The sequence below is a fragment of the Malaya genurostris genome, chromosome 3, assembly GCF_030247185.1.
Source record: "Malaya genurostris strain Urasoe2022 chromosome 3, Malgen_1.1, whole genome shotgun sequence".
Classification (NCBI taxonomy): domain Eukaryota; kingdom Metazoa; phylum Arthropoda; class Insecta; order Diptera; family Culicidae; genus Malaya; species Malaya genurostris.
This window is the reverse complement of record NC_080572.1, coordinates 95721576-95747995: the sequence shown is the minus strand read 5'-3', so window position 1 is coordinate 95747995 and position 26420 is coordinate 95721576. Positions and strand designations below refer to the sequence as shown.

The window sequence follows — 26420 nt, the reverse complement described above, 5'->3', positions numbered from 1 at the left end:
ACGGCATTCCGGCGGTAACAACGTTGATACATTATTAATGAAGATAGAGAACAGTAACGGACCAAGGATACTACTTTGAGGCACTCCCGAAAGATTCGTGAAGGTCTTCGATGTCGAAGATCCAATTTTAATCCGAACAAAGCGATTCGTCAAGTAAGACTTAAACCATGCAACTCCTCGTGTAGAGATTAGAAGTACCTCTAATTTTAAGGTCAATATAAACCGCATCAAGCTGCAGGCCATGGTCCATGTTCCGTATACAATTCGAAGTGAACTGCAAGAGATTCGTCGACACGGAACGATTTGGGAAAAATCCGTGCTGCTGGGTGTCAATAAGATTTCTGCAGAAGACGAACAAGATGTCGTTAACGATGATCTCAAACAGTTTTGGACATGCGCACAAGCAAGTAATTCCTCGATAGTTAGCAACATTGCACTTGTCGCCTTTTTTGTGAACCAGAAACATAAAGGACGACTTCCAACACGTAGGAAACTCACTTTGTTGAACCGAAAGATTGAATAGCATTGCTAACGGGTAACTCAAGACGAATGAATAGCGCTTAAGCACAGACGAAGGAATTCCATCGGGACCAGCAGCAAATGATAGCTTTAGTTTGTTCAAGGCTGCAATAACCATATCCTGCGTTATGTAAGGCAACTCGAAACTAAATACGTCTCGCGATAATCCAGCTGTTGCTTCATCAATCTGAATCGTTGTGGCGCAACGTTCATGAAATGCATACCTGAAATGATGAGCAAACAGATAGCACTTTTCGATTTCATTGTTGGCTGTCTCATTTTCCAAGAACATTGAACGAGGAAGACCAGTTTCTTTTCTTTGGAATTAACAAACGACCAAAACAGTTTGGGTTTACGACGAAGGCTTTGCTCGATTCGTTTAACGTACTGAGAATAAAGGAATAGATTGTAGTGACGATATCTTTTGCTTCTAATGTTGAACTGGTGTTTGAAATACGAAGCCCGACAGTTGCAGTATTTCCTGAGAGCAGCTGAACAAACACGTTTTAATGCTCGTAAACGAAGATTTGACCAGGGAGGTTTTTGTACGGAGGTCGTCTGGCAGGAACAGTATGGGAAACAGCGTACAGAAATATTTAACAGTTTCATTAACGTTGGTAGAGGAATCGATAGCATTCCAGTTAGTCCAAAAAAGTAGCTCGTTCAGTGCATTGTAATCAGCTCGACGAAAATCGGGATCATGTGAAATGGTGGGCTCTTCATAAACCACTGCAATTGGCAATCTGAATATGACTTTAATTGCTGGGTTGTCAGCATCGAGATTCGTTAGAGGTTCAATTGGCAAAGAGATAGTAGTTAACGGTGTGGCAGATTCGTTTGCAAAAACGAGATCCAGTAAGCGGTTATTTCTGTTGAGTACATTGTTAATCTGACTAAAACCGTGAAAATGCAAACCATCAAAACGAGTGCTGCATGCAGCAGACATGTGTGAATGCAATGGATCAATGCGCGAAGCGCCTCTCTCGGGAAAAAAACACCGAAGACTAGATTGATTAGTAGATCGTCATTTGACGTATCGTGAAATGGAGTTAGCTTTGAGCATTAGGGCATATTCAGGAGTGTTCTAGTTCTAGATGCATAATTTATGTCAGTTTTAAAATTTAAATCTAGAAATTATAACGAAATAAACTGGCAGCCCCAGTAGCGTTTTATCTGTGTTTCAAATATAGAAAAAATAGAACGGCAGTGTATACCAGTTTTAAATTTGACAGTAGAACTGGTCGAATAAATAAAACTAAAACTGATTGCTGGGGATACGTTTGTTTCAGTTTCATTTACATTATAGACCACCCATATGAATCTTGCAGCTGCTGAATTTGCTCTTAGTGTTGAAAGCTGGTATGTTATTTTGCATGAACATTTTGTCGTGAAAAAAATTTGTTCCCGTTGGATCCCACATAATTTGACAATCGCACAAAAGAAGACTCGTGTCGGTCGGAATATTTCGGTATAAACCTCTATTCTGATTGGTATATCACCATTTGTTTGCCAGAAGTTTTTCGTGAAGTAAGGAAAACAAACGCAAGACGCAAAATCATTCTTTATTACGAGAATGTAAGCTTTCAAAATATCGGCTTGAACAACCGAATATTTGAGCACCCAAAACGTCGATTTGATAGGACACCCGCCGTATAGTCCTGACTGTGCACCTAACGACTTTTATTTGTTCCCTTCCGTGAAGAATAAACTGTGTGGAGAGCGATTCAATACTTACAAAGAAGCTGTTGAAGCGTTCAAAAACCATGTTTTGGGGGTATCCCAAGCAGAATGGAAAATATGTTATGAAAATTGGTTCGAGCGTATGCAAAAGTGGATTGATAATCTAGGGGAATATTTTGAAAAAAACTATAAAACCATTTCCGATCAAATATAATCTTGTTTTCATTTTTAGGCTAAATACATAAGTAACAAGCCTCGTACTATGTGCACTTACAATGTAAATGAGTGCGATGCGTTTCGGCCGAACATTAAAACTAATGTAACTGTAATTATGAAATGTACTTAATCCACCTAGCAGTGAGATGATACTTTTTTTATTCATCCGCATGTGTTTTTTGCATGAATATTCTTCGGTGTTTTAGTTCTCTTGACATTGTTTTAATGACCGTCGTTTTAAAAAACAGTTTGAGATTTCAGTCATTCCGACATTACCGTGGAATGCCAAAACTGCAAATCGAATCGAATTTGAATCTAAACGTGTGACAATCGATTGAACATTCCATGAGATGTCGAAGTAAGTTCCACTTTCGAGTTTACGGTTATTTACGGTACTTCCTGAGCCGGTATTCAGGACCCAGCATAACCCAAAACGGTTCGTATGGCCATAAATTAATATGACGAATAAATTGTAATAGTTTTGAGTCCAACTTTGAAGCTTTATGGGATTGTCATCTTCTATATCGGTTGGAATTTTAAAACATCATCACTCTGTAATTCCAGAATCGGAAGTCAGAATTAGATAAAATTAATTAATTTCGTATGCGTTGTACTTTGTTTTTGAATTTCGATTTGGTTTTTTTGGGAAAATGATTAAGCTTTGAGAAACGATTCCGAAACCGAAATTCGAAAATTGGTGTAGCCGAAGTCAGTTAAATTCACCTGGGAAGCTGTATAGTTTACATTTGATTCGAAATGTTTAAAAATCAGTGTAGACATCTCTGAGAAATAGTAGCGCGAATTAAATTTTTGAATACCTTCCGAATCTAAAACTGAATACCGCTAAAACTGAAATAAGTTTGTTTGGTTATCGATTATCCAAATCTGCAAACACGATAAACCTGATTAATAAATGTGAAATAGACATTTTAATACTAATCATTTTGTATCTTCTAAAACGGAAATCGGATATGACTAAAAAGCAAGATGTTCTACCAAGACCTTTAATTGAAATCTTAGGTAGTTCTTTGATTTGATTTGAATCCTAGATCGGCTCAGCCATCTACGAGAAAAATGAGTTGCATTATTTTAATTCTGTGGTTCCGCAATCAGAAGTGAAATTCAAACGTAATTCAGGAACCTTGTTTGGGAGCATACGACTTTTCATATGAGTCTGAGTTTGTAGAAAACAGATCAACCATCTCCGAGAAAATTTAGTGAAATTATTTGCCATACACGCATTTACTGATCTCGACGAACTGACTCGAATGGTATATGGGTGTTATGTTCTTCCAGCATTTATTGCTGTAAGTAGTTTAAATAAATATTATTATGGAATTACTTTCAACTTGAAAATGCTGCCATCATCTGGTTTACATGTCATATTTGAACGATTATGTTACCAAAAATGAACCATGCTCAAATCGGTCCGAGGCAAAAAGCATGAAAAAAGATGCTGTACACAGTCTTTTTGGTACTTAGAAACAATTGTATGCTATAGTATAAAAAATCGTGTTTCACGTTGCTCCCAAGCATTGCTTTGTCATACAGCGCTCAAAACTCCTATTGCTGGAATGGGGTAAAAAGTCGTTTACATAAAAATATCGATATTTCAATTGAAAATGGACGGATTTTAGCAATATATTACTTGTTGAATAGCTATTACCGTACTTATAGTCAAAAAACTGAAACATCCGATCTCAAAACCATTCGATAGCGTTCATGGTGACGAGGAGACCTTTCATTTGTGACTAGTTTGATCAAAATCGGTTCAGTCATCTCTGAGATCTCGAATTCTTTGTTGACAACACACATACAGACACACACACACACACAGAGAGAGAGAGAGAGAGAGAGAGAGAGAGAGAGAGACAGAAATTTGCTCAGTTTGTCGAGCTGAATCGATTGGTATATGACACTCGGTCCTCCGGGCCTCCGAAAATTTCAATTGGACAAGATTTGAGGTCCATTTAGAAAACTTTTTACGGGTTTTCGCCCTTTTCAGTGAAGGTATAAAATTTTTAACACACTCAACCCTATATTTTCGGACTCGGATGCAACTCAGGAATAACGTATAGGACCACAGGACCTTCCATTTGAACATAAGTTTGTGAAAATCGGTTCAGCCATCTATGAGAAAAGTTAGAACACATATTTTCATTTTTTTTGCACATTATACCCCATAACTTCGGAACCGTAAGTCAGGAATTTTGTATGAGATCACAAGACCTTTCATTTGATTCGTGAAAATCGTTCAGCCATCTATGAGAAAAGTTGTGTGTGTGCACTTTTCGAAGCTATTTTAACGCGTTCAATTTTCTCAAAGATGGCTGAACCGATTTTAACAAACTTATGCTCGTTTGAAAGCTACTGCCAGGCCATTGATCAAATTCAAAGATCAAATAGCTGTGACTTTTGGTTCCGGAGATTTGTATGATTGTATAAGTGACGTAACCGACAAAACGCTTTATGATGGTATAAATGACGTAACCGACAAAAAACGTTGTTTTTTACCGCTCTAATCTATCTATCTATCTAGGTATATATATAAAAATGGATGTAAGTTTGTATGCTTGTAACGCGATAACTTCGGAACTACTGAACGGATTGCCACCAAACTTGGCACAGGTACTTCTTGTATTTCCGAGATGGTTTAGGTATTTTATATTTATTTGGGAGGGAGCGTAGCAAGTGTCATAAACAAGGAGGGGTCATGGAAAAATTCATATAACTTGACAAGAATCGATACGTTTTGAAGACCGTAGAACCATTTTGCATACCTTAGATATGACTATATGGGGGGTGGATGTAGCAAGTGCCTTTAAATAGAGGGGCGTAATGTTTAAAACGGCATAATTCCGAAACCACTGAACGGATTGCCACCAAACTTGGCACAGATACTTCTTGCTCTTCTGAGATGGTCATAAGCGTATTTTTATTGGGGGAGGGAGCGTAGTAAGTGTTCTTAACAGGGGGAAGCTCATGAAAAAATTTGTCTAATTTGACGAGAATCGAAAATTTTTAAGAATTTTTAAGACCATAGAAACATTTTGCATATATTAGATATGATTATATGGGGGGTAGATGTAGCAAGTGCCTTTAAAAAGAGGGGGTGTAATGTTTATAATGGCATAACTCCATAATTACTGAACGGATTGCTATCAAACTTGGCACATGTACTTCTTGCTTTTCAGAGATGGTCATATGTTTATGGTCGTATTTTTGTGTGTGTGTGTGTGTGGGGGGGGGGGGGGGGGGGGGTAGCGTAGCAAGTGTCATAACCAAGGAGGGGTCATGAAAAATTTCATATAACTTGATGAAAACAGATATTTTTTGAAGATCTTAGAAACATTTTGCATACCTTACATATAATTCAATGGGGGAAGGATGCAGCAAGCGGGGTGTAATGTTTGTAATGGCATAACTTCAAAACTACTCAATGGATTGCTATCAAACTTTGTACATATACTTCTTGCTCTTCAGAGATGGTTATAAGAATATTTCCATGGGGGGAGGAAGCATAGCAAGCGTCCTTAACAAAGGTGATCATTAAAAATATTATCTAATTTGACGAGAATCGGTACTTTTTGAAGACACTTTTTGCACAACTTAGATAAGATTATAAGGATATTCTGTGGAGAGAGGGTGTAGTAAGTGCCTCTAAAAAAGGGGTGTAATGTTTGTAACGGCATAACTGCGGAACTATTGCACGAATTGCTACAAAATTTGGTAGAGTTATATCTTGGTATTCAGAAATAGTCATAAAGGTGCTGTTCAGAGATAGTTGTAAGGATATTTTTATGAGGGAGAGAGCGTAGCAACTATCCTTAACAGGGGTCTTCAAAAATTTATTTAATTTGACGAGATACTTTTTGCGCAATTTAGGGTATTCGTGTGGGGTGGATGTAGTACGTCCCTCTAAGAAGGAGATATAATGTTTGTAACGGCTCAACTCCGGAATCACTGAACGGATTGCTATCAAATTTGGCACAAAGAAACTCATCAGAAATGATCATTAGGACAATTTCAGGGGGGAAGGTGTGCAGGAAGTGTCCTTAACATGGGGGGAGAGAGTCAATAACGAAATTTGAAGAGAATTTAGACTAGAAGGAGGGGTTTTTGAAAATAAATTTTAATCTCCCATTTTTTATAAAATAAGAGAGTGGCAAGAATTTCAAGGTCGTATTTTTCTTTAAATAATTTCAAAAGATCTGGTTCTATTTTGCCGGGGAATTAAAAAAAGCTAAAGGAAAATAATCTTTATCTGCCTATGAACGTAAGTGTAATTAAGTCTCAGCATAACTACGAAACAGCTAAACGAATCGCCACCAAGTTTGGTACATGTACCAAAGGTGGGAATCGATATTTTTTCAAAGCACAGATACACTACACTACTAAGGGTAATCGTGGAGGAGATCTGTAGTAAGTTTACTGACAAAAAGGAAGTTAAATCAAAATAGATTATAAGGTTATTTTGAGGGTGAGAGAGTGGAGTAAGTGCCCCGAACATGGAAAGTGTAAGGGAAAATTGATCGGCAATATATTTCTAGCAACTAAGTGAGGTTCACAAAAATATTCACAAGAGTGAGGGGGAATAAGTATTCTCAACATTGATCTGAATTGACGAAATCATTAAGTCAATGTTCATTTTATCATGTAAATTGAAAAAACTGTCGACTCAAGGTAATGGAAATAAGTTTACAACAACATTTGTATTAACTGAATCGTTATTCCATAAGTTTTCCTCCCCGATGAACGGCCAAAATGGTTAAAGCCTTGGTAAAATGAATTATATAAAAATGTTATTCTATAGTACGAATGTAGTTATGATGTTAAACATCCTTTCGTTATAAAATAATCATTATCAGATGGAAAATTTTGAACAATTCATGATGTCATAAAATTTTTATGAAGAGGAGGGAGTAGCAAGTGATTATATCCATGGAAGCCAAAGGTATTGTAGAACGCTTGTGACGAAAATTGTGATACATATGAAACTCGGAGGTTACTAAGAAGGTATATATAGAGAGAAAGGTGTTTTAAATGTTCCTAACAAAAGGGTTCAAATATAAAACTGACCCAATTTGTCGAGAACACCATGAAAATTATGATTATTGTGAGATCTGAGATGGGACACTGATCATTCGCAGTCTGAACATGGACGGAGTATTGTTCAACCGGGTTGTCGTCTAAGTTATGTTTCACTACAATCAGAGTATTTCACTAAGCAGGACAACTTCGAGAATTTTTATCGGCCTTCCCTTCACGAAACATTTCCGAGCAACGCCGGGTAATTCAGCTAGTATATATAAAGGGTGATTTTTTAAGAGCTTGAGAACTTTTTTAAACAATAAAACGCATAAAATTTGCAAAATCTCATCGGTTCTTTATTTTAAACGTTAGATTGGTACATGACATTTACTTTTTGAAGATAATTTCATCTGCCACAACGTCGAATTTTCAGTGAATGGGCCCTAGAAAAGTTGGCAGAAAATCCGCTTTTTTATCGACAAATTTTGTTCAGCGATGAGGCTCATTTCTGGTTGAATGGCTACGTAAATAAGCAAAATTGCCGCATTTGGAGTGAAGAGCAACCAGAAGCCGTTCAAGAACTGCCCATGCATCCCGAAAAATGCACTGTTTGGTGTGGTTTGTACGCTGGTGGAATCATTGGACCGTATTTTTTCAAAGATGCTGTTGGACGCAACGTTACAGTGAATGGCGATCGCTATCGTTCGATGCTAACAAACTTTTTGTTGCCAAAAATGGAAGAACTGAACTTGGTTGACATGTGGTTTCAACAAGATGGCGCTACATGCCACACAGCTCGCGATTCTATGGCCATTTTGAGGGAAAACTTCGGAGAACAATTCATCTCAAGAAATGGACCGGTAAGTTGGCCACCAAGATCATGCGATTTGACGCCTTTAGACTATTTTTTTTGGGGCTACGTCAAGTCTAAAGTCTACAGAAATAAGCCAGTAACTATTCCAGCTTTGGAAGACAACATTTCCGAAGAAATTCGGGCTATTCCGGCCGAAATGCTCGAAAAAGTTGCCCAAAATTGGACTTTCCGAATGGACCACCTAAGACGCAGCCGCGGTCAACATTCAAATGAAATTATCTTCAAAAAGTAAATGTCATGTACCAATCTAACGTTTAAAATAAAGAACCGATGAGATTTTGCAAATTTTATGCGTTTTATTGTTTAAAAAAGTTCTCAAGCTCTTAAAAAATCACCCTTTATAAGGATGCGAATATTTTGGAATCCCCTCTAATTTCGTAAGGCGGTGGTACTCAAAAGTTTGAGCACTTCGAAAAAAGATCCCATAGAAAATTTGAGCTGAATCAGGTATGGGTAAGAGGTGCTGCCCGACGGTTAAGGTTTGAAAATTTTCGATCTTGAAAAATCACCATTTCCGAAATCGAAAATTTTTTTTTGATGTCAAACGTCTAAGAATTGCATGAAACGTCAAGATTTAGTGTCATCTAATAAAAAATTTTTTTGGAAAAATCGACTTTCTGGGACTGGGAAAAATTTTGATAATTTTGCTAAGTCCCAGAAAGTCGATATTTTCAAAAAAAAAATTTCAATTTGAATCAATTGATGTCAAAATTAGTATCCGAAATTATTTAATAAAAGTATGTGATATGTTTTCATGAGACTGTTATGAAAGAGGAGAAAGGCATTATCACACCACTATGTAGATTAAGAAGGGTTTTGCCTTTCTCCACAGAAAGGTATAAGAATTGCTGGAAACTTTCGAACGGAGCATCGGAGACCCATAATGTTATATACCATTCGACTCAGTTCGACGAGATCGGAAAATGTATGTGTGTGCACTTTTCGAAGATATTTGAACGCGCTCAATTTTCTCAGGGATTGCTGAACCGATTTTAACAAACTTATGCTCGTTAGAAAGCTACTGTCGGGCCATTGATCAAGTTCAAATATCAAATGGCTGTTACTTTGGGTTCCGGAGATATGATTGTATAAGTGACGTAACCGACAAAAAGCGTTGTATTTGAACGCGCCCAATTTTCTCAGAGATGGCTGAACCGATTTTAACAAACTTGGGCTCGTTTGAAAGCTACTATCGGGCCATTGATCAAGTTCAAAGATCAAATGGCTATTACTTTTGGTTCCATAGATATGATGGTATAAGTAACGTAACCGACAAAACACGTTGATTTTTACTACTCTTATTTTGGGATCACCTCTAATTTCGTAAAGCGCTATTGTTCAAAAGTTTAAGCACCTCGAAAAATGTCATCATGCACAGTTTGAGCTAAATCGTAAATGCGTAAGGGGTGCTGCACGGTGGATGAGTTTTGAAAATTTTCGATCTTGAAAAAGCACCATAGGGGGGAGTGATATTTTTACTAAGTCCCAGAAAGTCGATATTTTAAAAAAAATTTTTTCGAGATGACACTAAATCTCGACGTTTCATGCAATTCTAAGACTTTTGGCATCAAAATTTTTTTTTCGATTTCGAAAATTTCGGTTTTGTACGCTACGCTTTGTGCGACGGTTCGTTCCATTCATGCGGTTGTAATTTTACATGGCTTGTTTTAGCACTGAATTTCACCATAATGCTCGTTCATACCAAACATTTTAGAAAACTTTAATTTTGTGCCATTTGTAGTTATTTCATACTACTAAACAATGTATCATAAATTGCTGATCATATTTCCAATTTTATAGAGAAAAAGTTATGTTGCTGTGTTAAATACAACAAGAGATATTCACGATTAAGTTCTACCATTTTTTTATACAGGGTAAATAACGAACCAATGAAATTTCGAGACAAAACATGTTTGCAACTAGATTTCATGGTTCGATTTTCAGTTGATAGATGAAAAGACGTACTGTACTGTCGTCCCAAGTAGCAAACATTGTTATTGTATTGTGTTTCTTAACTCTTCTTGCAGCGAAGATCATCTTTGCTTGTATGATGTGCAACAAGTTTCTTGTTTGATATGGTTCACAGCAGTAATGTTTGTTAAGTTGAAACCGGAATTGGAACTGCTCAAATAAACTTATTCTACACTCAGTTAAAAAAACCGTTCTGGAACTCAGGTTTTCGAAGCAGTAACGTGAATGACTTTCACATTTGTTACAAAGCCGTGTGAAATCAATTTTCTAATATATCCAACAAAAATAACCGTTCTTCAAAAAACTTGTAAAACATTCCAACATGTTAGACTTGCTAACTTTAACAAGTTTCAATTGCTACTTGGGGATATTTTCCAACTTGTTTGTATTTTTCCTTTTATGCTATTCGAAATATACAATGTAATTTTGAAAATAAAGTAAAAATATGATATTCTCAGCAGAAAATGAATTCGACATGTGATTGATCGCCGCGAGTAACGATGCTTCAAGATGGGTCCACTAGATAAAAAGGTTGAGAACCACTGGTCTAAGTAATTCAAACAGCAGCTTTTTTTACAAACAGCATACACTATTGTTTAAATGTCAAACGATCATTGATGTCTAGCAAAAGTGATTTCTTCGTTTAAAATGTTGTTTATTCATCAATCAAATACGATACATTCTTGCTGTCTCGCCATCTACTGTTTACAGATTTGTGTAAATACCTGAATAAATTCGATCAACTTAAATAATATGTATATCGCTACTAAATCTGAAATTCACAAAACTTCTATTAAAATAGTAAATGCAATTTTATTGCCCTAACTTCCACTTATCGCATATCACCCATTGCTCAATCTAGACTCATCCAACGGATGTGTCATTCTACACCCCTCCGGTTACAACTACAGTCCGCTTAGCTACGGTTCTAGTTTGTACAGCTCATCTTCAATCCAACTCCGGTACGTTGTGACGTTGGTAAATAGATGCGGAGCCCGGTTGATGTCGGTTGACCACGTCAGAATGCCTCGCACCTGAACGCGTACCTGGCCGTCGAGACCCCTTTCCATGCAAATCAGGGGCGATCCACTAAAATCCTGCAATGAGTAAAGAAAGAACATTAGAAATTTTTTTTTCAAGTATATTGGTAATAATTGGAGGAGGTTTTCTGATGCATTTTGCTTCAAATTAGAGAATCAATCACTAGTTACATAACGTGCCTCATCTGAGACTGATTTCCATCCCTCATCCGTAGGATTTTTGATTTTCCTTTTTCATGGTTTCTTTAGAATTACTATCTGTACCCAACCCAATTGAACAGCGCTTCCGCTCATGTTCAGATTTCACATAACCGCTGGGTGATTCAATTTTCACTAGGTGATTGAAGAACATAGGTTCGAGTCCCGCATCTGGATGCATCTTATTTTCCTAGAAGTAAATTTTTGTAAATACTAATTCATCTAACTTTATTAATCTGTTTGTAGGATCATCTGTACTTAGTTAGTGCGACTTTACGTCAAACCAAATACAAATTGATAAATTGTTGTGTGAACTGTTCTCTCGCCGGAATGATGCCGCAGGGGCGAAGCAGAGAATTGAATGTTTATATATCGTCTGTTTCCATCTCTGCAAACTGAACTGCACACAAATTCACAAGAAGGGTCAGGAATTGGTGATTGTGTGTTAAATATTGCACTCTGAGTTGTGTTTTACATTCAGAGTAGTTTAATTGGCAAAACAATTTCTCAGAGGAAAAAAAGTTGCGCTTGAGTCCCTGTCCCTTCCCGTGGTATGTTAATCTCAAACCTACTTTTCTGCAGTTTCATTCATCAGCCGTTTTTTTTTGTTTCGAATATACAGGTTTTAACCATAAGGTCATTCGCTCTTCGAGCCAGGAAAACTTACTGACCCTATTTGCCTGTTGGGAATCGAACCCAGGTGGGCTGCGTGAAAGGCATCGACTAACCCATCATTATTTTATTGTTCCACAAACTGTCAACAGTAATTCATTTTTGTATAAATTTTTGTTAGCCTCCACAAATTGAAGCTCTTTAGTGTGTGGTGGGTTAAAAAAACAATGCTTAAAACTGTGCCTGTACCTGTGCCCAATCCAACATGATCATGATAAGAAAAAAATCATTTCAGTATCACCCGTGAAAAAATCAGTTCAAGAGATTGTTTAAAAAAAACTCCCGAGATTCTCATTTATGAAACCAGCATCCACAAAACTCCGAACCTCGAAGTTCACAGGTAATTTTTCATGGCAGCGAAACGTAATGCGAATTTTCACCCACAGAAATATCGCTAAAGAGATAATCGAAATCCACTACGCTTCAGTTCGACACCGAAGTGATTCGTGCAAGATTTAATTATTATATTTTCAGCAATAATAAAATCTCTACTGAATAAATTCGCAACTGATAAATAATGACTGCAATATTTTCGATGCACGTAGGGTGGTCAATATGAACAACAATATTTTTTCCACATTCCAAACAGTGATTATAATGATGATTGCATGACTAGTAAGACGATCCTAAGACACTAAAGACTTTTTTGGGGAATTATTTAGGGATCCAAAAAATGGAGTAATCCGAATTTTGTAAAAAGAACTTTTTAATATGTATATTTAAGTACAAAAATCTGTTTTAATCCTCCTAGTGGTGTAATGATGCCTTTCTCATATCAATCATACTATCATATATAATACTGTGGTATTCTTCAAAATAATTTTTTTCGATTCTTGAAAGAATAAACAAAACCGGTTTGTTTGACCGTCTACTGATAAAAACTATCAATTAGAGAAGATTTGAGGTCGATTTAGAAAACTTTTCATGGTTTTTCGCCCTTTTCAGTGATAGTATACAATTATTACCATTACTTTACCCTATATTTCCGGATCCGGATGCAATTCAGGAATTACGTATAGGACCACAGGACCTCCCATTTAAACATAAGTTTGTGAAAATCGGTTCAGCCATCTATGAGAAAAGTTAGAACACATATTTTCATTTTTTGCACATTATACCCCATAACTCCGGAACGGAAATCGGATCCGAATAATATTCAGGAATTATGTATAGGACCACAAGACCTTTCATTTGAATCTAGGTTTGTGAAAATCGGTTCAGCCATTTCCAAGAAAAGTTAGTGCAAACAAACGTTACATACACACATACACACACAGACATTTTGCGTACTCGACGAACTGAGTCGAATGGCATATGACACTCGGCCCTCCGGGACGCGGTTCAAAAGTCGGTTTTCACAGTGATTGCATAACCTTTCTATATGATAAAGGTAAAAAATAATCAATTTTAAAAATTGAAAAACAAAATGGCGGCTTGGCGGCATTTCCGCGAAAGTGCTGCATCTTGACGACCGGAAATTCAGCTCCCGCAATTGTCGATCTAGAACAAAAAAAAAACATTTTCTAATTTCATATTACACTGTGCATAGAGGTGTTTTTTAATTAATTGATTTTCTGTAAAATGGCAGCCGTTTGGAAATAAAACCGCATTTTTTTATCACAAAATTGTTTATAAAAAAAAATTCACAATTTTCAAAAACCCCTACGTACCTCTGTGGAAATAGCTATCGAGAATATTCTGTAAAATTTTTGAATCGATCGGTCAAGATTTACTTTTCTTATGTTTCCGGTCAGCTCAAAAAACGTGGTTCTGAACACAAAAGGCGCTCGGAGTATAAGGAGTGTATCGAAAATAAGCTATCCACAAATTTTTCTTTCAAATTATGATAAAAAACGATATTTTATTCAAACTATAAATTGATCCTTTATTGTACGAGGTTAAACTTGAGCAAAATGAAAAACGGATGAAATTTAAGTTATTACTTCACGAATTTCCAAGCTTTTGATCGAACGCTCTTCATCAAGTTCCGAACAAGTATTGCATTTTTTGGACGCTTGAACCCAAAATTTTTCAAACTCCTTCATGTTCTCAGCTGCCTTACCAGTCTTCTCGAAGACCCTCTTCACGATTGCCCAGTAACGTTCGATGGGTCGAAGCTGAGGGCAATTTGGTGGATTGATATTTTTCTGCAAGGAAATTGAGAGTGGTTTTGGCATAGTGAGCCGACGCTAAATCCTACCAAAACAGTGAAGGTGTACTATGCTTCTTATATAAAGGCAGCAATCTCTTCTGGAGCCACTCAGATCGATAGATTACTGCATTTATAGTTTCGGTAGTGTACAAAATGGTTGACTTCAAACCACAGGAACATATTGCGTGCCATACCAGTACCTTTTGACCAAATTTCTCCACTTGAATCGACCTGTTCGCATCGCTCACATCCTCCCCAACGACGACAGTAAAGTATTGTACTCAAAAACCGAGTCCTCCTTTACATAAGTCTCATCGTCCATCAAAACGCATGCATCCGGACACTGCAAAAGAAGCGAATTCAATTTTCGAGCCCTTGTTGCTGCTCACTTCTTCTGTTCTACACTTTGGTTCAAGATTTTCTGCTTCTTGTAGGTTTTCAGGTGGTTTCGCCTCTTGATACGCTGGATCATTCCGACACTCGTTCCTGCTTTTTTGGTCAAATCGCGTATTGACATTGATTTGTTCTTCATGATAAGAGATACCACTTTCTGGTCCAGTTTCGGGTTGAAAGAACCGGGTTTTCTGCCTCTTCCTGGTAGTTTCATCCAAAGAATAGTGTTCCCCAAACTTATTAATGATGGTTTTAACACTGGCATGATGAACTCCAAATCGCTTCGCCAATTATCGCATAGTAATAGCCTTATCACTTAGCCATGTGTCCAGAACATTAATTTTCACTTCCTTTTCAATACGCGTAATTTTGAAAACGCAGAATTTCAACCGCACAAACAAGTAAACAAACGAAAGCTGACAGCCAAACGCACAGCATGCTGTGATCTGAGCATAAAAAACCATCACAAATACATGCGTACAACACAAATGTATGTGGATAGCTTATTTTCGATACACTCCTTAATAGTCGGAGTCTCACGGTAAAACTCGAAATTAAGACGTCTAGAAATTTTACCCGCTTTTCATTTTTTGGAATATTATTTTTAAGATCATACATGACCTTTTGCAATGAATAAAAAATTTCCGATTTTTTTAAAATTCTACAGTGGTGTAACCCCTAAAACTCAATAAAATGCTTTCTAGCATGAATTTTATTCATAGAAGTAACAGGAGCGCAGCATTGTCAGAATGTCTGAAACATTTAAACGTTGCGCCTTTGATTGTTTTTACTGTCATTGTGATTGTTTTTACTGTCATTATAATTGTTATTAATCACAACACTTGCTGCTTTTATTGATGATATTTTTTTACCACCACGGTAGCACCGAATGCACACTGAACATTTTCAGGAAGATCCATTTTTTGTTCATCGGCGAATTCATTCATCATGTATTCTGTAAAGGGTTGAGACTATAAAAATTATTTTCCCAAATATTTGCTGGTCGAGAATCGTATCAGATATATTCAAATTTTTTCTTGAATATCATCGAGCAGAATGTTCGCTAGTGAACTGATTTTTTACCATTTTTGCAAACGTGATTCTCATTGAAATTTATATAGTTTCAATGAGAACCGCGTTTGCAAAAAATCAGTACTGAACTTTTCTGCAGTGAGTAAAAATGTACACTCAATTTTCTCGGATATGGCTTAACCGATTTTGACAAACTTAGATTCAAATGAAAGGTCTTACGGTCCCATACGAAATTCCTGACCTTTATCCGGATCCGACTTCCGGTTCCGGAATTATAGGGTAAAGTGTGTTCAATATTGTACACCGTCACTTAAACCGGCGAAAAAAAAGACGTAAAAAAATTCTAAGCTACACAAATCGATAGTCATTATCAGTTAGCAACCAAACAAACCGGTTTCGGCTATACTGGTTCGCGGTCTTCGGTTCCGGAAGCACCGGAAATAGTAGTCATATATGCCACAATGGATCTCACTCACTTTTCTCTGCGATAGTTTGACCAATTTCCACAAACTTAGATTCAAATAAAAGGTCTCACGGTCCCATACGAAATTCCTGAATTTTATCTGGATCCGACTTTTGATTCCGGAGTTGTTCTAAACTTGACTCATAACCGTTATTCCCAATCTTAGGGTCAAATGAAAGGTCTACTAAAAACTACTGCATATTTTCGGATACAACAAAAATTTATATCGTCGTTTCGAATAAAAACTTGTAGAGTTTTTACGTCATGTTAATTGGTAGTCGTACGAACCGACTTCGATTATACCAGTTCTCGGATTTCGGTGCTGGAAGTACATATAATAGTGAACCCACTTGGTTTTCAAATGGATGGCCGATCAAAGAACTGTTTCATTCTCTATGTTGTACTAGTTAATACACAAACAATCTCTTAGTTTCTTTTGAAAATATAAGAGAAACGTTTTGAATAGAATACCCCAGTATTATATATGAGAAAGGCGTCATTACACCACTAGATGGATTAAAACAGTTTTTTTGTTATAGACGAAAGTAGACAATGAATGAGTGTCTCCACTGTTTAGAATTCGGCTAAAATTTTCTAATTTACTAAACAACTAAATGACAACCGTTTAAAATTCTAAATTTAAAATGAAATAAAAGATTGAGCTTTCTGTCGTTTTATCTTGAAGTAGATATTAGAGACTCTCAAACTATACATCACTGCATGGCATGCTACTCATAGTTCAAAAACAGAAATCCTTGACAGAACGAAAGAAAGGATCGGACTACGCGTCTTACAAATCAAATAAGTTATTAGCAAATTATGCCGAAACTAATTTCAGAATTAACAAAACAAACAAATCCACCCCAGCCAAACTTTGTATTTCAACCCTTTCCAAATGCATTCGGAATTCTTCCACCACCACCACCATAACCAAAAACCTCCCACAAAACTAACATCGCCCGGACACAAAACTCAACAAAGCTTACCACATCCAGCGTCTGACTTCTGTCTACCGGTCCGGCACACAGATTGCCCTGGTGCTGAAGATAGTCCCGATGTTCCCGTCGACACTCGTTCCCATTGGCCGGAAAAATGCTAATATTTGCCGTTACGTAATTAGTGCCATCGTCGCTCCAAATCTGCCGCTGCTGTGGTGGACTCTGATATCGCGCTCGGTGTCGTGGTCGCTGGTTTCTCCGTAGATTTTTTCCGACAGTGCCACCACCTGCGTCACCAGCATCTCGTTGGTGGCCGATTCCAGGGAGGAAACTGCTACACCATACAGTGTGTGGATGTGAGGAATCGCATCGTCCCGACCGCCGGAAAAGAAAGATGTGATAATTGAATAAATAATTATCTTTCGTTAAAACTATTTAATTTGCACTTTAGCAAATATCATTGAGGCTGGCGTGCGAAACCGAAAACGAGAAAAGATAAATTTATTTGCAGAGAGGTACGATACTACCAAGACTCAACTCATTTTGGTTTCTTCAAGGATAACGGAACTCTAAAAGACTGTTACGAATCTAAAACTAACAGAACTGTCTGTGTTGGATACATGGCAAAGACTACAACTACTACTCAAGTATTGTATCCGACGTGTTTGCTAGCGAAAACACACTGAAGCTAACACTTCCGGATAGAACCGAAAATTAGTTTTAAAACTTTGGCACTTGATAGTTAGAAATAGTAGAGCACTGCAACTTTGTTGCTATTAAATTCGTCTTTGACTCGGACATTGTGTTAACAGCATTATCTATTGTTAACAATTTGCAACTTATGGTTGCATTCCTTCCGCTAGTTGTTATTCTGATGACAAGGCGCATGAAACTGCGTTCATAATGAGGCAAACCCGAAGTTTACAATACAAAAGTATCATTATGAGAGTACTAGTAAAATACTTTTTTCATAAGTTACAGTAATCGATATCGAACAAGAAGTTAATTTTCACGTGATCCGTAAAACAAATTCCAATTTACTGAACGGGAATTATCTAGTTTGGTCCTTGAATACGAGGTGCTATTTCTTTACAATTTCGATTGTATTTATTTGTTTATAACAGATTACCCATCAATTTAATCAAATTGAAGTTTTTCGGATTGATTTAGTTACGGAATCGAATTTGTAGTTACTATTCGTAATGTCGATTCATACCAAAGCTTGATTCATTTAATATCTGGACGCAATATCCCAAGTAACATTTTTAATATTAATAAATACTTGTAGCTGTCTTCAATGCTACATAATAAATCTTGCATTAAAACTTTAAACTCCACGAAAGCCTACTGAAAACCTCTATAAGAGCATGTTCCTGTTAAGTGGACCATTCTTCATAAGGTTTATAAAGCAAAGTGAAGAATCAGCATAAACCTGCGTTAAAACTCCAAATTCAAGAAAATTTTGAAACCAGCTTAACGATCAACATTAAATTTATTCGGATGGAATGAATTCCGCTATGAATAAACTGTCGTTTTGGTCATATTTTTCTTGACTATGTGTTTGTCATGTCTGCTTTGAATGGAATCAGTAAGAATTTATTAGATTTTATTTACGAGTTTGAGGCTTTTTCCGAACGTAGAAATTTCATGCGCTTTTATTTTTATCGTGAATGTATGGATAAAAATATGAATTATAACTAATCGCCTTGAAATAAATGCGGTTTTTGCGAAAGTCTCCATAATTTATTAACATTATTTTCTGTGATTCATCGTCATTTTTGTATAAAACTATTTCGTGGCGTTAAAACTTGTGCATACGTCCTGGAACAGGGTGTTTCAAAACTCAATTTTTTTTACGGCAGCTGGCATACTTTGTTTTTTCCATGATTGACATAGACTGTCTTTTGAAAAAAAAAAAAAAGCAAAACTTTTTCAACCAATTTAGTAAAATAAAAATAAGCTATAGTCGAAAAATGACAGTGTTATACTAATGATTTTCACAGAATCAGTCAAATTTTCATCGAAAAATAATGAAATAATTCTTAATTGAGTCCTACACTGAAAAAAAATATTTTGAAATCAATTTTTTAATCGATTTCGATTTGTTTCGATATGTTGATCGGGCGTTTTTAAAAGGTTTGTTTCTTCAATAAGGATTACTCTGAAAGTTGTTTTGACAGTGCGAAGTGACGTCTCTACTCAGTATTGTTTGGCAAATCATCATAAATAGATTAACTTCAAAACAACGCTTCCAAATCGTGGAAATTTATTTTCAAAATCAATGTTCAGTTAAATTTTTTTTAATAGCGCAAAATTATTTTCAGTGATGAGTCGCACTTTTGGTTGGATGGATACATCAACAAGCAAAATTGCCATATTTCGAGAAAAGATATTCCGAACGCCTTTTAATAATTTCCTATGCATGCCGATAAATGTACTGTTTGGTGCGGTCTGTGGACTGGTGGAATCATCGGTCCTTATTTCTTTAAAAAAAGGAAGGACGACGCATTACTGTGAATGGAAATCGGATACAGAAACATGATCAATGACTTTTTTTGTCAAATCTTCAAGATATGGATGCGGACGAAATGTGGGTTCAACAGGATGGTGCCATTTGTCATACTGCGGCCGAAGCAATCAACTTAAGAAATGTATCGATAAGCAACATTCAAACAGTTATTACTCTGAAATGGCTTAATTTTTTGCAGCGTGTTTTACGATGACATGTTGTTTAAATGTCAATAACAGCTGCGCAATCGATTGGTTTCGGTATGGTTTATCGTTTCAATGATGAGTCGAATTGATCCGGAAACGCGAAAGAAAATTCTGCACACTTGGTGCTCAGAAAGTTGTGTCACGTACAACGAAATTGCAAAACGGGTGAAAGCGCACCACACCAGTGTCAAAAATATTATCGAGAAGTTCGGTAAGACCCTTTCCATGAAGGATTTGCCCCGATCCGGTAGAAAAGCGGGTCCCAGCCAGCCCGGCCGGGACTTAAAAGTGGTTGAGTACATCAGGAAACACCCATCGGCTTCGACGCGGGATTTGGCCAAGCAGTTCAACACCTGCATCGGGATGATGGAACGGATCAAAGTTTGGAACTCCCTGAAAACGTACTAGAAACAGAAGGTGCCGAAAAAATCCCTGGTACAGCAAGCTCAGGCCAAAACAAGAGCGCGAAAACTGTATAACCGGATTCTACAGAATAAAGACGGATGCATCCTGATCGACGACGAAACCTACGCCAAGGAAGACTCTCGAGCGCTGCCCGGACCGCAATATTATACGAAATCGGTGTACCAGGACCTGGACAACGCTGACACCACGGTGGCGATTGAAAAGTTTGGGCAGAAGGTGTTGATCTGGCAAGCAATTTGTACCTGTGGTTTGCGGTCTTCGATTTTCTTCACGAAGGGCACAATTAACGCCAAGGTGTACGAGGAAGAATGTTTTCGCTTTTTTATTCAATAATCAATGTTGCTAACTACTTTTCGATACACTCCTTATTGAAAGAACATTTCAACGACAGCATTATTTCGAACAAATGGACCGCTGAATTGGCCTCCGCGTTCGTGTGATCAACCAGCAACGACCGATACATTTGAAATGAATATTTAACGTGTCATTGATCTTAAATGCTTGAAAAAGTGGTTGAAAATCGGATCTCCATAATGACCCTTTGTGGCGGCCATATGTCCGAAATCATATATAAATGTTAAATGCCAAGAAATTATCTACCAAATTAAAAAATTGGCCATTTCATATGTTGGCATGTGTTTTAGTTAAATTTGAAATTAGCAAGCTCTTCAAAACACACCCTTTAGTTACCCGATATTAGCAGAAAGTATCAGTGTTGGATTGCAAGAAGTTTTTATTAGAAAAATTAAGGAAGGTAAGGACAGGGAACGTAATTGTCTATGATATGAAAAATTTTCATTCAAATAAATATTTTTTTGTAATTTGAATTCAAATTCTTAAGATCAAGCTTTTCATTTTAGAATTCGGCATTTTTTCTACTAGGGCTATTGTACCAATAATCACCATGATATTTGGTCAATAAATAAATAAATTACTCGACTATCAATCAACGAATTGTGATAAAATCGAATACTATATCTTTGCTTCGGCTATAAGAGGCAATATCGCAGAAAAAAAATGTTTGAAAACTGTGCAATACAACTTTTAAAATGACGCGAAGCCTCGAAACGAATGCACCTATTTTCATCTCACCCTTAAAGTCAATCTATCTAACAGAGACAGCAGATCTTACTCTAACTTATGACTACTGGAGCTGAAATGAATCCCATAATTATTTGCAACAAACACGCCAGCCATCCACGCATTGGAAGAGGGACATTTTTAGAAGAAAAAAGCGGGTGTTTAACGTCACAGACCTAACTGGAGGGCGTGAATACGAATAAAAATAATAACGGGTGGCAACTAAAATTTTGGAATTTCTTTCTCAAGCTGTCAAAAAAGACAAACATACTTGAATATGATCTGATTGATTGAAATTAAACATACATTATCCATTGTTGAAAAAAAATTAGTGAACATTTGAAAACGGTCCGTAATCGGTTGTTCGGCAAAGCTTCCGTTTGATGTCGGAACAGGAGCGTTGTACGACCTTCTTGTCAACTTTGCGAATGCATCTCTTGAGTCTGAGGTAGATTTATCGGGTTGTGGTTTTTGGGTACAAATGGGATCGAATGAGTATTCAGGAACGATTGTGTTTTTTGGCGCAATGCGATAACGCTTTATCCTGCCAAAACACGTATTGTCCATCAGCATGATGTTTTTGAAAAAACGGGATCAAAACTTTCTACAAACATTCGTTCTGGTACACATCCTGATTGATTGCCAACCCAGATGGCTTGAACCATGGCTTAGAAATGCCTTTCTCGGAAATGACAATGTACAGCATCACTTTCTGTTCAAACTTATGTTTAAACTAATATTTTATGTTCGGATGTACAGTAGAACTATTCGTTGAATAGTATCGATCGTTTGCGGGAATCTGCGTCTTCGAAAGAGGAAAATAACTTTCGTCGTCCAAACAAAAGTTTTTCCGAAATAATTTTTAATCAACCAGCGGCATTTGGACTTCAGCGTTGAGTTATGTGCGTCAGTATATTCCGGGGCTCGTGTCTTCTTTCGGCACTTTATTCCGACTCTTTTCAACGTTTTTCAGATGTTCTGGTGAGAAAAGTTGAATTTTTTTGTGGCATCCCGTTGGCTCAGCGAATCCTTGATGTTGAAGGCACGAGAAAGAGAACGAAGTCCTTTTGCGTCCATAATTTTGGCTGGTCTTCCACTACCTTGCTTGCGAGCAGTTGTTGGGGTATTTAGGATATGAGAAAGAGTCGAAGCCGCAACATTTTCGCTTTTAAAATGTTGTACCGTATACTATTTACCGAGATTTCTCTGCAGTTCGTAGAACTGTACAATGCGCTCGCGAAATACTTCTTGTTTCGACGGCATTTTGAGCAAAACTGAGCAAGCATGAACAAACCAGAAAATACTAGCAGAAAGAGGAGAGAGAGAGCTAACACATACACACTCTTATTTTTCTCTTAGCTCGTTTGTTGCTAAGCATACAGTCCTCGAAAAAATTCCAAAATTTTAGTTGCCACCCGTTAATCATTCGTATTAGTTCATTGCGTGAATTTCGCAACTTTATAAATTGTAACGGTGCAATTAAACTGAAGATTGACTTATCGGCGAAAAAATATTTTCTACCACACAATTAAATAACGCGGAACAAATGAGAGTATAAAAATAGCAGTATACAGAATACAGAATTTTGATGTCGATTATTCCATTTCGGATTTATTCATGGCATTCGATATTAAACACTGTTTGGAGCAGTTTTCTACAACGCGAAGCAGTCAAATGCTGGCTTTATTCGCACTCGTTTGGTGCGAACTTTACACTGCAAAAAGTGCACGAAATTAATAATTTTTATCTTCGATTTTCCATCTTTATAGTTTTTTAGATAACATTTAGAGCCATTTGGAAGAGCTGATTTTGCATAATTTTCCCCATCGTTGTTCACTTTTTGTTGTATTTTACTTTAATGCAAACGACCAGTAGCAGGATGACGCAATCGATCTTCTTTGAAGACAAAGTGGTTCTGCAAACGTCCCGCAATTGATTCAATACTAAACTGAATTCTTAATACTAGAACTGGAACTAAGCTCTGGACCTACACCAACCAAAATGATGCACTTTCTTTACTTCCTGTTCAATCAACTGCGCAGACTAGATTAAACGAAATATATCTAGTGTTAACCTTTTATACATACCCAAGTACGAGATAGGCGTCATGAGTTTGTTTTCTTTGATACCTTTCAGAAAACTTGAATTTTGAATTAGTTGTGATTATGCCATACAACTGAAAATGTTATCATGAATTGGTGATCATATTTCCGATGGCATGTATCAAAATTATGTTGATACGCTAAATACAACAAGAAATATTCACTATCAAAAACTTATCACTCTCTCAGAGGGTAAATTTCGAAAAGGCGCCCCATAGTAAAGTAAGTCGTATTCACGACAAAAAGTGTTTCTAACTAAAACTTTTTGTTGTCCATTACTGACACTTTTTGCAAATATCGGACAACTAGCGATATAATATTCTGTAAAATTTCCTCACAAATTGCGTTTTATTGAATACTTGGACGGTAATGACTTTCAGTTTAGCTTAGTTTACGATAAAAAGACACTGAAAAAAATCAATATGGACAAGTAAACTGTTTTTTGTTTTCTTAAGAGTGCAATTATTGAACGGATTGTGGGGAACATATTCACCTAACTTGGGACAAAATTTTATCAAAATTAAAAATGTTTTTATTTTTTGTAGATCGATTTTAAATGTTTTAAGCCATTTTTTCTAAGTATTGGACTCGATATGGAAATTTCCAGTATTTTTATTCCAAAATTTCATTGATTTTGTAAAAATCTCTAGTATAATACTTTTTTGTATGCTTTATCATTAATCAACAATAACTATTTTAAAAAAAAATGGTTAAAAAAGCTTAACCCTTTTCAAAAGACAGTCTAGATCAATGTTGAAAAAACAAAGTATGCAATGTGACATTTTGGGACAAAGTCTCAAAATGTCTTCGACCACAAAATTTCAATTTGATATCTTCTATATTTTGATTCCATATGCTACCTATCTTGAAACTAGCCACATTATCTGTCAAATTAGGTACGTCACGATTCGGAGGAGGGTTGACATCACTGAGAGCATGATGCAGTGTTGCTCTCAAAATGTCAAATTTCAGTGTGTCTCGAACAACGAAGATAAGTATGTATGTTGATTAGTAAAAAGTGTTATTATGTTTCTAACATTATGCTGATTCGCGAAACTAAAAAATGCTCAAGAGACGGACACTGCTAATTTAACGCCCAAAATTGAATGACTTTAACCGATCGAAGCGCCATCTGCATAGCTTTTCGGCATTATCAGATTCAAGCATAACGAAAATATATCGTGGTCGTTGTGCCAAGACTGTTCTGAATCAGAAAATGATTCAATCGAAAGTTTGGATTCTTGCAATCATGTAGTACATATGTAATGTGTGATAGTTCGAAAGTCAATTCTGTGATTCTGACGTATTCAACGTATTCTCGATAGCCCAGAGCAATGAACATATGATAGTATTATCACCCCTTCCTGTGATGTATGTGGGAATGCAACATGTACTAAACTAGCAAACCTTCCTTCCCAAATAGGTCTGCATTCGGACGTGACTTTACAAAATGTGAAACTACTTACTTTTCCCAATCACGGTATTTTAGGAAAACATTTTGCAAGCTCAATTGCTTCTGATCAATAACGAAGTAGCTACCCATGGGCTGTCTCTAATAGCAAAGCCTTAGTGTTACATTCTTGTAGTGGAATTTAACCTTCTGTTTCAACAGACTTCGCAGCTGATTCAGAGTGTACAGAACCATTGCATGGCTAGTGCTACGATTCTACTGACACTACGAATCCTTCCAAGTCGGGGCTCGAACATACGGCAACTGGTTTGTAAGAACAGCGCCCTATGCATTGAACCGCCAACCCAGGACTGTCTCTAATGCTAATGCTAAATTATTAACATAGTAAAGTAATAGCTAGAGTGATAAAAATGACAGTAGAAATAAAAAGAAGCAAAGTATAAAAAGGTCTTTGTAGGTGAAAATATCGACTGACTAGAAACTAGTTTCGGAATTGATTATTCTACAAAATAACTGAATAAAATCAAATTTAAACCCAATAAGTGAACTGCACTCAACACGATATAATATACAATGAAATATCGAGTTATCGAAATATCTTTTTCAGTTAGATAGAACCCAAAAAGCAAGCGAATAATTTCCAAACATAATTTCTCTACTGACAACTACAGACATGCATCCTTCTGGTATAATAAGCTCTTCAAATTGTTCTTTGGAACATGTAAATGAAATGCAAATTTCGCCTTCTTATACCCTGCTCGACAGAGGTAATTAATGTTCAGCTCAAGTGAGAAAACGAAAGAAAATTAAACTTTTCCATTCTAACTTTCCAAAAAGTTTCTAAAAAAAGAGCTCCATTGCACAAAACTTCATCCGAAGAACAACTGAAAATAGGTAGCAAAGTTAAACAGTTAATCGGTAGGGTAAGACTTGGTGCATGCTACTATGTCTCTTTACTTCGGAAGAAGATTTTAGAGAGTGAATTTATTTCAGGTAAAATCGATTCGATTCAAAAACTGTTGAAGCATAGAATGGATTGTTAGTGTTTGAATTTGTTAGTGGGTACTTTAGCATATTTTAGCTATTTAGCATACTCGAAATTAATACTAGTGAAGAGATGCTTTTGTATCCAACGCCGATGTAAAGGGTGCATCAAATTGCATCAATAGAAAATATTTGAAAAAAATCAACCATTCATCCGATCATCTTCAAACCTTCAGGAAATCGAATCAAATAGTACCTACAACAAAAAGTTTCCGGAATTTATTCATTAAATTAAAAATACAAGATTATTCATCCAAATTGATGTTGTCCCCTTCAAAGTACTGCCCATCGACTGTAACACGCTTATGTTAGCGCTTGATCCAATCCTCGAAACGTTTTGCCTTTCTCATATAGAAAGGTTATGCAATCACTTGAAAAACCGACTAGCAAAAATTGGCCCAGAGGGCCAAGTGTCATATGCCATTCGACTCAGTTAATCGAGCTGAGCAATGTCTGTGTGTGT

The 26420-nt window shown here is 36.6% G+C and overlaps 1 protein-coding gene across 5 annotated transcripts in view; it reads right to left on the bottom strand.

Annotated features, from left to right (window-relative positions):
- Window positions 1-10934: 10934 nt before the first annotated feature.
- The window catches only part of LOC131438387 (uncharacterized), a 140994-nt gene continuing 125508 nt past the window's right edge, over window positions 10935-26420 (bottom strand). For 4 of the 5 annotated variants that reach the window (XM_058608396.1, XM_058608394.1, XM_058608397.1 and 1 more), the window contains exons 8-9: window positions 17228-17513; window positions 10935-11388 (exon numbers count right to left, since the gene is read on the bottom strand). In XM_058608396.1, coding sequence (XP_058464379.1) covers window positions 11212-11388; window positions 17228-17513 — 463 coding nt within the window. In that variant the 3' untranslated portion in view covers window positions 10935-11211. The remainder of the gene's footprint in view (window positions 11389-17227; window positions 17514-26420) is intronic. The other variant, XM_058608398.1, reaches the window with a different exon arrangement.